Genomic DNA, 12617 nt, shown 5'->3' with positions numbered 1-12617 from the left:
GCCCCGTGGATTGGATGACACCCTGCTCATCGGATGTGAACGAAAGCGATATGGAGCTGGAATCGGAGAAAACTGCTACTTATCCTTTTGGAACCTTCAACCTGTCTACCACGTCTTGCATGGCGTATCCTCGGGCGTTGGACGAGCCGGTGGCTAGACAAGATGTTACTTCCCGCCCTGCTTGCACAGATCTCATCCACTCTTGCGTCCGCGACATGCTACAAACGATGAACGCTGCTCCATGCGTTGATGCTCGATCACCAAAGAGGATGTCCCTTGCGCAGTTTCTGGCTTCCGGTCGACGACTGGCCGAAACTTTCAACACCACGACGGCTTGTACATGCAGCTCAGCGTTCCCAGTGGCGTATTTGCTGAGCACCGCGTTTCAGATGTTTAGGAGTGCGGTTGAAAGCCTGCTGCCCAAGGAACCCACTATCGCTCAAAGGCGGGAACACCCTGCCAAGCTGCAGTCGTTGAGGACTGAGTTGGAGAAGATCTCGAAGCTGGCGGATTCTTTCAATGCCTTGTACTGCCAGCCCACGAGCCGCGATGCTGGGCAGAGCCAGCTTTTGAAATATCGTCTGAGTGTGGATTTGAAGTATTGTCTGGATGATCTTGATGAGCGGGCGGGGTGGGGTGGTTGATGGTGGCTATTCTGACGTGTATATAGCTAATGGGTTTCCAAGTCTTTATCCTTCTTTACAGCCGAATGCCCGAAACCATACCCTCGTCGCTCCGTCATGGAAACTTCATCGTCCCCTCGGCTTTCCCAGCGACCAGGATCTTACACGCACTTCAAATTACTCAGAAGGTCTGCGAGCAACAGAGGCGGATTGTCCACCTTGAGCACAACCATGACCTAGCTTTCTTGCCGCCAGCCTTTGCGATGACACCTACGCTCATAATGCAAGAATTCTTCCAGCTTCACTGTGGCACCCGTGAGAAAGGACTTAAAGATACAATTTGTTCATTTTGCTTTGCTCCCTAATATACATCGTAATCTGAATTCGCTTTTGCTATCGTACATCTCACCCCTGGTCCTGGACCATATCTCGTAATAAAGCATCATGAAAAGAAAGTAGTGTCATCTCGTGGAGATCAGGCCTCCACTGGTAAACCGAGATCTTGGTTGTCGAAGTGGTGGAGCTGATTCGTCGTGGTCCGCACCGTTTCGAGCTACTCTTCCTCTGGTCGAATGAATTCGATGGGATCCCAATGCGCGTGCTCCGTGTGGTATTTTTCGACAATTGAGCTGATCGCGCTGCGGTCCTCCTCTGCGAAACCACCGCCGAAACGGTCTCGTAGTCCGTGAGTATTGCGAGAAGACAAGATTTGCAGACAGTGGTCCATTCTCAGACTGATCTGCTCGGTTGGGCCCTTCTTCATGCAAAAGAGGAGATCGCCGAGCAACTGAAAGGCCCCCTGCTCGGTGATGAGCGCCTTCCAGCCTGACTTCCATTTGGTCTCGTCCTTGAAATATTTCACCAGAGTTTCGTATCTTGTGTCGGCATCGTAGTTTTTGTTCCACTTGTTGGTCGTGTACGGCCTCTGATACACCTGGACTGGTCCTGGGCCATTACCTGCGGCCGCTGTGCCTTGGCTGGTAGTACCTGTGTTGGCGTTGACTGACGCTGGCGAGCCAGAATTCTGGCTCCCCTGGGCTACCCACGCCGCCTTCAAACCCCAGAGACGCCGGCGCTCCTCTCTCTCTTGTTCTTGGGAGAGGCTGTGGCTTCGCTTCTTTGCCAACATCTGTTCGTATGCGTGAAAGTACTCGAATGCCATCGTAGTAGGCCATCCGGGCTCCTTCTCGCGAATCTCCTCCCTGACTCTCATCAACATCTTGCCCAAGAGGTTCGTTCCCCAACTGCTCTCGTTGCCTAGTGCGTGGCGTGCGTAAAAGCCGATTCCACAGGCGTGATCCTGTTTTGACGCCTCGACAAGTTCGAAGCTACCAGTCATCATGAGCAGCTCCTTCAGGTCTTGGTTCTGCTCGAACTTCGCCGTGAGCGCTTGTTGTAGTAGTTCGTCGATCGCAGTCTCCCACAAAGAGTTCCATACCGCACGCCACTCTGTGTCGGGATGGCGCGCAAAAAGACGGCCGAAGCGGGCGATTTCATTGGGAGAGAGAGTGTCGCTGAGTACGACGTGTACAAGATCCGTCGATTTCAGAGGCGGAGTCGATATGTTTGACGTTCGCGTACCCACAAAGCCAATGAAGACGGCCTTTCGGTACTGGTAGGCCTGTTCGACGAACCGGAAGGTATAGGTGGGATGAATGTCCGTCTGAGTGAACTTGCTGGGAAAGAAGTTGGACAGGAAGGCGAAGGGCCCACCAAGATGCTCCTTATGGTTGAAGAATAAGATCTGGCCACCGTCTTCGAGTCGCTCCCTGTATTGGACGAGCCAGGTGGTGGCATCAGCACCCTTCGTACGGTTGTACTGGATCTCCCCTGGCGGGAAGTTCTGGAACTCGGCGTTGTACTGCTTGTAGCCTTCGGCGCCTGGTGGAGACTTGGGAGCCTGGTTCTCTGCGGGTTTTGCTGGGAACAAAGGCTTTTCGCCGGTTGGAGTGGGAGGCTTGCGAGTGTTCTTCAGTTTAAGGATGACTGGGGGCTGCTCCGGAGCTTTGGGAGTGGCCTCGTGTTCTGGCGCTTTCTTCGGGGTCTTGGTTGCTGCCGCCGTCTTCGGTTTCTTCTTCGGTTTCTCCACCTCTGCCGCGTTGGGGCTGCCAGAATTCTTGTCCACGTTGCGCTTCCGCTTCTTGGCTGTTGGTTTCTTCTCCGAATAAGAGTCGTCAGGATCCTCGACTTTCTGCTTCTTGCTGCGTGACTTCACCCCTTTTGCAGCTGCTGGCGCGGGTGGTGTTGGTGAGACTTCACCGCCATCCTGAGAGGGCTTTGAGGCCACGGATGCTTGCGAGCCTGCCTTTTTCGTCTTTTCGTTGAGTTTCGCCCTCTTTTGAGGTGGCTGTCCTTCACCATTTCTCGTGTAGTCCTTCCTTTGTGTATTCCGACGCTTCTGGCGCTTGTCTCCAGTCATCTTGTTACGAGGACAGGCACGAACCCGTCGTCTACCTGTGTGTCGGTCGTAACCTTGCTCGACGGGGTGGAATGGGCAGAATTCTTGCTCAGGGAGGCGGGGTTCGTCAAGTCGTGACGTCGGCTCTGGGTGGGAGGGGTGATGGGCTGGTGGTGGGCGGTCTCCGTTGCTTGGGACGTCGTGTCTGGAGATAGGTCAGTCGGGTGTCAGCTGTGATATGGGCGTTTCGGCGACATACCGTTGGCCGTCCCTGTCGTCCGGTTGTCTGTGTGACGGGAGGCCTGGAGCGGATGGCTTGCCACAGCAGAGGCCGATGGGTAAGAATTCTTGTTCAGATTGAAGGCGGTTGACGGTGGAGGTGGTTGATGTGGTGTGGTTGTAGAGGAAGTGGTTGTTTTTGGAAGGTTGGAAAGATATGACATGTCAAAATAAGGTTTGACGCTAAGGCTGCGCGCTGTGCAGATTTGCATGTGAAAATCTGAAGTGATGGGGGTCGATGGCCTCGTCCAACATCACATGATAAGCATGTGCAATTCAGAACGGCTCGCAACCACATCACTTCACGTGGTGTTTACCTGCACATGCCTGGCCTCTGAAGATGGTACGGTCTCGCGTAGAAATCTCATTAAATGATGCAAGTTTAAACAATCTCGCTCTCGTAAAGGCAACATTCAAACTTTCATGTCACATCACATCCCGAACATCCTCCCGCTAGAACTCAATTGACCCTGCCTTCCTCACTCCAATGCACATCGTCTTCAGACTCGCACCTCCAAAGCTGCAAGAATCTTGTCAGATGGGCCGTGGTTTTTTGGGATCCCGAATGCCGAGTCGAGCGAGTATCATCGCGCAATGCTCGTCCTGGGCAAAGCGTCGACCCTCGCCCTCGAACTGCCATTCGAAATACCGCTGTCTCATCGTCACCTCCGCTTTGAAGCCAGCTCGGCCCAAGCCATGTCCAAGTGACAGAAGTGCCTCCGTCCACTCTTCCAGCCGCGCCTTCATCTCTCGGTTGCTGTAGATGTGCACAAAGAGGCCACCATTGAGCGTGATTGCTTTCAGAGGCAGTCCCAGAATCGCCATCTGAGCGAAGGTCCAGATCAGCGTTATGATTGCAGGTCGGCGAGCACCCACCACGTCGTACATGTTGATGCTGATCTTGGAGATGGCGCGGGTGCGGTCGCGACCGAAGAGCTTGAATGCATGTACAATGTCGGTTGTGTATCTGATCGGATGGACGAATCGAATGTCGTATGCGAACTCGTTGAGGTTGAAGAAGAAGGGCATGGCTTCGGACCGCATTTGCTGGCAGACGCGAGTGATCGATGGAGTCTTGAAGCCGGGGATGGTGAAAGCTTGCCCTCTTCGCTCAACGTGCAGCCAGATCTTGTGCGGTCGTTGGAGCAATGGTTCGTAGATCCTGTTACGCAGCTCTGGCGCGAGCTTTCCGAGTGGCGAGTGCTCCATCCTATCAAGCCATCAGCGACATTTGAGCTTGACCCTGATCGGGGCATACGCACTGCACGTTGAAAGGGCCGCTGCAGGGCGGATCAGCCAGAATTCTTGCTGCCCCAGGGGCTGTGTTATCGTTTTGTGTGTCTTGAAACTTGATCCAAAGGGCTATCAGCAATCGATGGGTGAATACTGGCGGCATTAGTCGCTTGAGATCAAGTACACTGACCTACCAAATTGCCTACCGGGTGGTCCACCCGCGAGCTCGGCAGGCAAGGATTCTTGTTGGAGTTGACTGATAGATGGTTGTTGTAATGCAGCAGGAGGAGTTTAAGAGAAAGATGGATATATGCAGTCAGCGAAGCTCGGACCATCATTGATCATGTGAAAGCCTCTCACTTCGAGATGGTCCGTGCTTCTCCTGAGTACAAATATTTCCTTCCACTCTCCAACTTCTTCTCCATTACAATCACCAACCACAATCGACACACCAAGTTTCGAACAAGAACTCTCGCCCGTCCGGCCCCTGGGCCGCCATACTGCCGTCAACAGCATCCCCGAAGGTGCTTCTCCAACTGCCACCAAACCGCATCAATCTCGGCCTACACTTCCAGAAGTCTCACCCACCGGTCCAAAGCCTTCGCCTAGCGGCCCCAGCCAGCAAGAATTCTTGCCCGACCGTGCCCTTTCCACCTCGGCCAGCAAGAATTCTTACCCAGTCGCCCTACCAACTACCACAACATGGCGCAACCAACGCGACCACGTGGCCACGCCAACGACGGTCTTGCAGACGAGTCGACCCGCGAGTTGATGCTCGAGAAGATAGAGCAGGAACACTTCACGGCTCAGCTAGACATCCCCAATTGGCTCGACAGCAAGTGGAGCAGCTTCTTCTTTCGCAAGAGGCCGGGAAAACTTCACAGCATCCTGTACGGCTTGGAAGCGGAAGAATCATTCGGATCCCATACAAGATGCATGGAGGTTGTGGAATGTTGTGGGAACTTCACTGGAGCTCTGACCGCCATGGAGAGAATGTTCGAGGACGATTCCAGCATCCAGGAGCTCTTGATGGGTGTCATCTCCATCATCACGGCGGTTCCATGCCCAGAGAGACAAGACGACATCTCCGTCGATTCGACATTTCAGACCAAAGCCATTCAGCAGTTCGTGGGAGACCGCCCAATGAAGGAAGAGGACGAAGTCGAAGTCGGCCGCATTCGACTTGACATACAAACTTCGATTGAAGAGAAGTTCGAAATCGTGAGCGCCGTCGAACAGCGCATGTTCGGGTACATCATGCGCTCCAACCTGTGGGAGCGCCTACAGAAAGACCCGTCTGCCCAGATCGACCTCATCCGCAAAGCATTGATGGTGATCGATGCAGCGGCATGGCCGGTCCAGACCTGCCTCCAGCGCATCAAGCAGCTTCTCGAAGATGTGCAGATGGGATATTGCGTTCCCAGAGTGACTGCCACGAACCAGTGTCCCGAGTGCAAGGTGGGCAACGGAGAAGAGAAGACACTCGAGTCCCGCATCCACGCTCTCCCGCCTGAGCTGAGAGAAGAGATCGCCGACCTCGCACTTGGCCCATTCCGAGAGAGGCATCTGGTGGAGAAGCTCGACGCGGCATTCCAGAAAGTTACAGTCCAGGAGATGCGACGTTTGCGGTGGGAGAAGGACAAGCAGAAGGACCCCGATCTCGAGGTGACTTTTGTATCCTGTGTCAGTGTGGGAGCATCTGCTAATCAGTTTATAGTTGCCAGAGCAAGGCTTCTCCCCGAACCGCCCTCTCCCGACGTACGACTGGCTGCCCATGCCTCATTACGATCTGACCTGCCCAGATTGTGACGAAGACTGCCTGGACAATGTCCTCGTTCGGTACTCCCATGAGAGGAGGCGGTGGGAGAGTATTCATTCAGGGGGCGCTCGTCAGCGCGCCTGTACCTGCCACGGTCATACGAGTGGCGAGCCGCCCGTGAGATTCATGTGATGAAGCATGGCAACAGAGGATTGAGTTGAAAGGGGGATGGGCAAGAATTCTTGCTTCTCGGTGGAGTCAGGCTTTGGGCGTTCTGATGATTGATGTGATATGAAGTGATGCGGTATGAAGTGATGCGACATGAAGTGATGCGACATGAAGTGATGCGACATGAAGTGATGCGGTAGATAGCCAGAAAATGAAGTATACTTATTGAAAACCCCAAACTGAGGTATGCACCTTTCAACGTGACATGTTAGATGAAGTACGGAGGAAGTGAGGCACCAGAGAGGGAAGGAAGTGAGTGAATCTCTCCATTACCGTTGCAATGAAGTTTCAAGTGAGGTCGAGCTACATGTCACGTGAGCGCTGACCTTCACTCTGAAATTCCATCCCGTCGCCAGCGCCATCCAGCCCTCGCCTGCATCCTTGCGCCCACGTGCGATTACCATTCACCACCAAACGATACATTCGAAGCTACCTCAAGCGTCTTTACGACCATTCGTCCCAGATCTCCACATGAAATTCGATTCGAGTCTGTCAATCACAAGAGCTATGGTTTAGAAGCAAAGGGCATGTGAGAATGGAAGACGGCAATCGTGAACAAGATGGCGTGGTTCCGGAAGCCCTCTGGCTATCATCAAGCACGCCGATGCAGGCCTATGAGTCGGGAAATTCTTGAAGATGCGATTTATGGAGGACTAGCCGTGGACATCGGAAGAGCGTCGCCCTACAAATCTTCGATGACAGATGATGCTTCATACACGGGTTTGTAGGCCATGAAGATCATGAGTCTGCTTCTCGATGCTGGCTGCCAGGCGCAAATGCGACCCAACATATTTGGCTGGAGCGACGAGAGATGAGAGAAACGGTAGCAATGTTCCAGGTCAGATATGTGCAGCTTCTCTCCTCTTCTGGGAGCAACAACTGAAACGACCGAATCCCACCCACTCCGCCACAAATGCTGGCCAAGATTCGAGCAACAACACCAAATGGCCACTTCCAATATTGCTGTTTACCTTGTCCGTTCTCATAATACTCCGTATCGCATGCATCCTACTTCCCAATCTGGCCGTACTCCTTCTGTATCCCGTTCCGGGAAGGATCCAATAGGCTCGATCGTTGGGCTTGATGCCTATCGTCGCCGTTCAGCATGGGCGCAACGAGGCAACAAAGACACAGCGCAACTCACCCTTTCGCAACTCCTTTGGCAGCGGTACGACGCATAATTTGTCCGATGCTGGGTTGTATCGAAAGCAAAGCCTGCGAAAATTGAAGCATACGCGACAGCAAGACTCTTCTTCATCTTCGAAAGTGAAGAAGGTCTTGCATTGCTTGAGACGTTCCATGATGCAGCCGCCGATTTTCCTCCACTGCGCTGGGTATGTCTTGAAGCTTGGGTGCTTCTTATTGCGGTGATTGACAGCAGCTCTCATGTCTGTCCACCAGGCGTTCTCGTATTGATTGAGGGCATCGGGGATGGCGATGAACTCGATGGTGCCGTTTCGACGTAGTACGAGGGCTTTGTAATCGCCAATGTCTCTATCATCAAGCTGTTAGCAATGTACCGGAGAAGGTATTGAGGGGCTTACTCTTCATCGTCCTCCTCGACAGAAGGTTCTCTCTTGACGACATTCGATCCACCATCTTCAGCGTCACTTCCCACCTCGGAGAAGGAGTCTTGAATGAGCGGCGCTTTCGTCTGGCGGCTCAATGTCGCTGGCAAACAATGTCAAAGGACCGAGATACTCGCTGTTGTTAATGAAGTCGATGTCCTCACTCTCAACCTCACTGATATCTTCACTGATATCTTCACTGATATCTTCACGGTCGTCCTTACTCAACATCATCGATTCCCTCACCGTCCTCATCCTCGGGCTCAGCGTTTCCCTCACCATTAGGCCTGCCGCCCTCCTGCTCGAAATCTTCGACATCTCCGCTGTTCGGTCCACCGACGTCTTCACCTCCAACCTCAATGATGCCATCATTCGTCTAATCGTCAAATTCCTCACTATTTGGTTCACTCGTGTGCTCGGCTTCTGGCTCGATGTCATCCTAGGATACAGGGTCACTGTCGACAGGGGATCGCATCGTACGATCCTGCGAGGCCATTCTCTTGGCGATGTGTTCTCCACTGTTGTCATGCTCCCCAGGCAGGAAAGGTTCGAAATCGGCGAAAAGTTTGGCTTCCGACTTCCAGGCCAGCTCCCAGGTTCGTAACTTGTCATTCCAAAACGGCTATCTCCTCTTGCAGAGAGCGTATCTTGCAACTGTTCATATTGGTATGAGAGGCAATCTCGTCGTACGCGTCTACGAGCCGGTAGATCTCGAAGTGCATAGCCTTTCCTGGTGCTGGTAAGATTTCCTCGTCCGAGTTGGGGTCTTCGAGGTCAAAGTCGGACTCCATGTGATCGGGGATTGGCATCGTTCGGCTCTGGCTTGCTGGGTTGTCTGGAGACTGGATGGTTGCACTTTGGGGAAGGTTTTAGTGATAGATCCCTCGTATGGGCTCTGCGCGGGTTGGTGAGATGAGATGTAAAGGAGAGAAGCATGGAAGAGAAACGGTTCAGTCAGTTCTAAGTTACGCTAGTCTTGACTAGCGGCGGGAACGTCCGGGCATGCCTGACCTACATGTATCTCATGTCGTCTCCCGCTGGGAAGTCTCTCCTCACCCGCAACACCCCCGAATCACCGCAAACACCCTCTGCTGCACGGTTTCAAAGAGTCCGACACGAACATGTTTGCCAAACAGCGTCACATACGCACTGTATCCTGCGCTTGTACTTGAGCGCCCGTTCCGCGATCCCAGGGCCACCACTTCCTTGCCGTCTCGCGGCTGAGTCGCAGCGATCCTACGGCTCGAGAACCATCGCTATTGGAGGCCAGCATGCCAGGGAAGACGCCCACATTCGAGATCATAAGCATGATCTTGAGCTGCATGCTACCTTTGCCGATCTCACGGCGGGCGAGGTTCTGAAAAAGGCCAAGCGAGAAGATGGAAGGCACAAAGTTCTTCGTACCGCTCTTTCCAGTGAAAGAGTAAGTGAAGGTTCAAGTGAAAGCACGAGTGATCGCTCAAGTGTCTTTCCACCTCAAGTGACAGCTCGATGATTGCGACCCATCTTCAGAAATTGAACTCCAATCTACACGACACCATCCGTGAGGGTACTTCCAAATTCTTCGAAGAACAACGCGAGCGTGTCGTTTCCATCTTCAACGACTGTCTCAAAGGCGCCAAAGGCATCAACGTCGCTTTGGCTGACGCTCGCCAAAACGAGATCCGGAGTCTCAAGCAAGCATTACAAGAGTGCAGACAGTGTCGAACACAAACTGAACAAGCTCGAGCAGGCGGGTGTGAATGCTGACCACGACCGTCGAGACTTGGAAGCCAAACTGCGCAAGGACTTTCGAGCGGACAGGCGGGTGTGAATGCTGACCACGACCGTCGAGACTTGGAAGCCAAACTACGCAAGGACTTTCGAGCGGACAAGCAGCGAGCCACGAAGCACCACGAAGCCGAGATTGCACTCATCCGGGACGAGAGCGAGAAGAGGACGACCAAACTCTAGAAGGACCTTGGCAGCGAACGGTCATCTCTGAAGCGTACTCGCGATTCCTACGATCTCCGAGTTGAGGAGCTCAGGGAGAAGAAAGTGGAAGAGATTCGGGCGGTCAGGAAGAAGCGTGATTCAAAGTTGTCACATCTGAAGGGTGCGCTTGAGCAGGCGAAGTTTCGATTGATGGATATCGAAAGCGAAGCAACGACCAAGACTGAAGAAAATGACTTGCTTCGTCGGGAGAAGGCCGCGATGGACCAAAAGCTGGACCAGCGACGCGATCAATTGGATGTCTTGGAGATCCAAGAGACTGTTCTGCAGGAGGAGAACACCGCACAGCTTGTTCAACTGGCGATATTGATCGATGACGTTGACAACATCATTCGCCAGGCCAAGGTCCATGAGGCCGAGATCATGAACGCCGCGTCCGATGAAGTGCACGATCTGTTACTGGAGCTGGAGCAGTCAAGGCAACATGCACACACCTTGGAGAATGAGCGGTACTCCGCCCAAGCTGCAGCCTCTCGCTATCGCGACTCGGCTCTGCAGACAGGCTTGATTCTACAGATCAGCACAAACGCACGCGGAGAAGACGCGGATGAAGACGCCATTGACCGAAGAGTTTTACTCCAAGCCCAGCATAATCTCCTCGAACAACACCGTCGCATCGCTGTTCAGGAAAAGAAGCTCGAGATGGATGACTTGGAGCGTCAGGCAATGATGGGGATGGATCACTTTGAGAAGAGTTTGTATAGATGCCCTCCATTCGTTTTCTCAAGATGGCGTCCAACATTGCAAGTCTTCACTCCATCGCCAAGGGACATTGAGCTACCTGCCCACAAGCTTCGCGCCCTTCACCTCCCATATCTTGCCGTACTTCTTTTCCACCCCTCTGTTCTTACTCGTGCCAGGGTAGATCCAGTAATCCGCGCTGTCGGGGGTGACACCTATGGATAACAGTCAGCGAATGAAGACGCATGCCGGCAGTGAACATACCCAATCTCAGGATCTCTGGTAACGGCACGAAGCACAACTTTTCATCGCTTCCGCGCCAGCGAAGGCAAAGCCGCCGGGAATTGAAGCACACGCGGCACACACTCTCATGTGGGCTGTTCACCGCGAAGACCGTCTCGGTATTGTGCATACGCTGAGAAATGCAGCCGCCAATCCTCGTCCACGCCTCGGCGGCATCATAATGCGGATCTTTCGCACGACGGCGATCAATGTTGGCATCGCTCTCCTTCTCCCACTTCTCCCAGTGGGTCATGAGGAATTCGGGGAACGGCAGGAAACCAATCGCGTTGTCGCTCTCGTGGAAGAAGAGGCAGTCGACAGCTTCTGCCACGCTGCGAGATGTTAGCAAACATCGTCAAGAATAGGTCGGAACTTACTCGTTACTGGTCGAGTCTACACTGGACTCCTTGGCTGGGCTGAAGTCGTCGAAGAGGACCACCTTGTCGTCAGACGTAGTCGTGGAGTCCTTGACGACTGTCGACTCCGTGTCGGTATCGTGGCCGTGTGGACTGGCACTTCGATCGTTCTGTGGTTTCATGTGAGCATTGGGATCCGATGAACTCGACATCGCGTTGCTTCTGACATCGCCTCCAGGCTCACTTACCGCCTGACTTCTCGACTCGCTCTCTACTTTACTCCATCGCTCACTCTCCACTTCACTTCCCGGCTCGCCCTCCACCTCAGTTGCACCCTGAGCTTCACTTCCTCGCTCACTCTCCGCTTCACTCCCTCGCTCAATCTCTGCTTCAATGTCTGAGTCTTCCTTAATCATGGTAGGCCGCATACTCAATGACGAACGTCTCTTCCTCTTTGGGTCGGATCTGCTTCGCTCGCCTTCGTGAATGGAGGGACGACGTTTCGAACTGCAACCAGCGGTGTCTCGGTGTTGGCCTGGCAAGAATTCTTGCCCAGTGAATCCACGCTTGCCTTGGAAAGGGACTCGAGGCTCGAGGTTGCCGGCGTCGGCTGAGATCATGGTACCGCTCGGTCTGTCATTGGTGATGTCGCGATGCTGGCTGGGCAAGAGTTCTTGCTCTTGGACAATGACCTTCCAAAGAGCCTCAATCTCCTGATCCTTCTTCTTGACATCGTTCACCAGCGATTTGTTCAGTGTCTGCAGAGAGTCGATTTGTGTATCGCGGCCGTCATCTCGTCCATTCTGCAAGACGCTCTGCTCCTCCAGCTGGGTCTCGAGGTCGAGACGCGTTGGTTCAGACTCTTGATCTTGCGTCTCCGGTGGTTACTTCGCGAAGCTACCTTGTTGAAGGATGTAGTGAAGATTCGATAGAAAGCAGGCTCCTCTGCGGTTGGCGAGGACATAAGCTCCTCATCGGGCTCGGAATCGGAGGACATCGCGTTAAGTTCAAAGGATCCCGATGGGCAAGAATTCTTGTTGACGATTTTGAATGGCTGATGTAGATGTGGATTGTCGAGGAAGTCGAACGAGACGAGATGAAGTCAAAATACATGTGCTAGAAGCACGGCGCTAGTCTCGCTAGCGCCGGGAGCGCCCGTTTCGCCGCCCATATGCCTCCGTTGTCGACGCTCCTTTCCATCTCTCAACAAACAATCAC

The 12617-nt window shown here is 53.5% G+C and overlaps 8 protein-coding genes across 8 annotated transcripts; 4 read left to right on the top strand and 4 right to left on the bottom strand.

The window, feature by feature from the left end:
* Positions 1–50: 50 nt before the first annotated feature.
* M409DRAFT_23746 (uncharacterized protein) lies at positions 51–644 on the top strand (the record flags this gene model as incomplete). The annotated part of the gene is made up of 1 exon (XM_033806930.1): positions 51–644. One exon carries the CDS (start codon positions 51–53, stop codon positions 642–644), a length of 594 nt encoding a protein of 197 aa, XP_033666907.1.
* Positions 645–1176: 532 nt separating this feature from the next.
* On the bottom strand, positions 1177–3464 carry M409DRAFT_55368 (uncharacterized protein; the record flags this gene model as incomplete). Its single annotated transcript, XM_033812987.1, has 2 exons — positions 1177–3077; positions 3281–3464. 2 exons carry the CDS (start codon positions 3462–3464, stop codon positions 1177–1179), a joined length of 2085 nt encoding a protein of 694 aa, XP_033666906.1.
* Positions 3465–3834: 370 nt separating this feature from the next.
* Positions 3835–4509, bottom strand: M409DRAFT_55367 (uncharacterized protein; the record flags this gene model as incomplete). Its single annotated transcript, XM_033812986.1, has 1 exon — positions 3835–4509. The coding sequence occupies one exon, from the start codon at positions 4507–4509 to the stop codon at positions 3835–3837; it is 675 nt and encodes a 224-aa protein (XP_033666905.1).
* Positions 4510–5235: 726 nt separating this feature from the next.
* On the top strand, positions 5236–6484 carry M409DRAFT_55366 (uncharacterized protein; the record flags this gene model as incomplete). The annotated part of the gene is made up of 2 exons (XM_033812985.1): positions 5236–6216; positions 6251–6484. The coding sequence occupies 2 exons, from the start codon at positions 5236–5238 to the stop codon at positions 6482–6484; spliced, it is 1215 nt and encodes a 404-aa protein (XP_033666904.1).
* Positions 6485–7202: 718 nt separating this feature from the next.
* M409DRAFT_55365 (uncharacterized protein) lies at positions 7203–8700 on the bottom strand (the record flags this gene model as incomplete). Its single annotated transcript, XM_033812984.1, has 5 exons — positions 7203–7436; positions 7492–7607; positions 7665–8014; positions 8065–8191; positions 8253–8700. The coding sequence occupies 5 exons, from the start codon at positions 8698–8700 to the stop codon at positions 7203–7205; spliced, it is 1275 nt and encodes a 424-aa protein (XP_033666903.1).
* A 403-nt stretch (positions 8701–9103) lies between these two features.
* On the top strand, positions 9104–9837 carry M409DRAFT_55364 (uncharacterized protein; the record flags this gene model as incomplete). The annotated part of the gene is made up of 2 exons (XM_033812983.1): positions 9104–9511; positions 9601–9837. The coding sequence occupies 2 exons, from the start codon at positions 9104–9106 to the stop codon at positions 9835–9837; spliced, it is 645 nt and encodes a 214-aa protein (XP_033666902.1).
* A 444-nt stretch (positions 9838–10281) lies between these two features.
* M409DRAFT_23740 (uncharacterized protein) lies at positions 10282–10750 on the top strand (the record flags this gene model as incomplete). The annotated part of the gene is made up of 2 exons (XM_033806929.1): positions 10282–10529; positions 10597–10750. 2 exons carry the CDS (start codon positions 10282–10284, stop codon positions 10748–10750), a joined length of 402 nt encoding a protein of 133 aa, XP_033666901.1.
* A 107-nt stretch (positions 10751–10857) lies between these two features.
* On the bottom strand, positions 10858–12396 carry M409DRAFT_55363 (uncharacterized protein; the record flags this gene model as incomplete). Its single annotated transcript, XM_033812982.1, has 4 exons — positions 10858–10976; positions 11026–11375; positions 11421–12226; positions 12301–12396. 4 exons carry the CDS (start codon positions 12394–12396, stop codon positions 10858–10860), a joined length of 1371 nt encoding a protein of 456 aa, XP_033666900.1.
* Positions 12397–12617: the final 221 nt, after the last annotated feature.

This window comes from Zasmidium cellare (genome assembly GCF_010093935.1).
Source record: "Zasmidium cellare ATCC 36951 unplaced genomic scaffold M409scaffold_20, whole genome shotgun sequence".
Taxonomy (NCBI): Eukaryota; Fungi; Ascomycota; class Dothideomycetes; order Mycosphaerellales; family Mycosphaerellaceae; genus Zasmidium; species Zasmidium cellare.
Note: the sequence above shows the minus strand (reverse complement) of the source record. Positions and strands in the feature narration are given on the sequence as shown.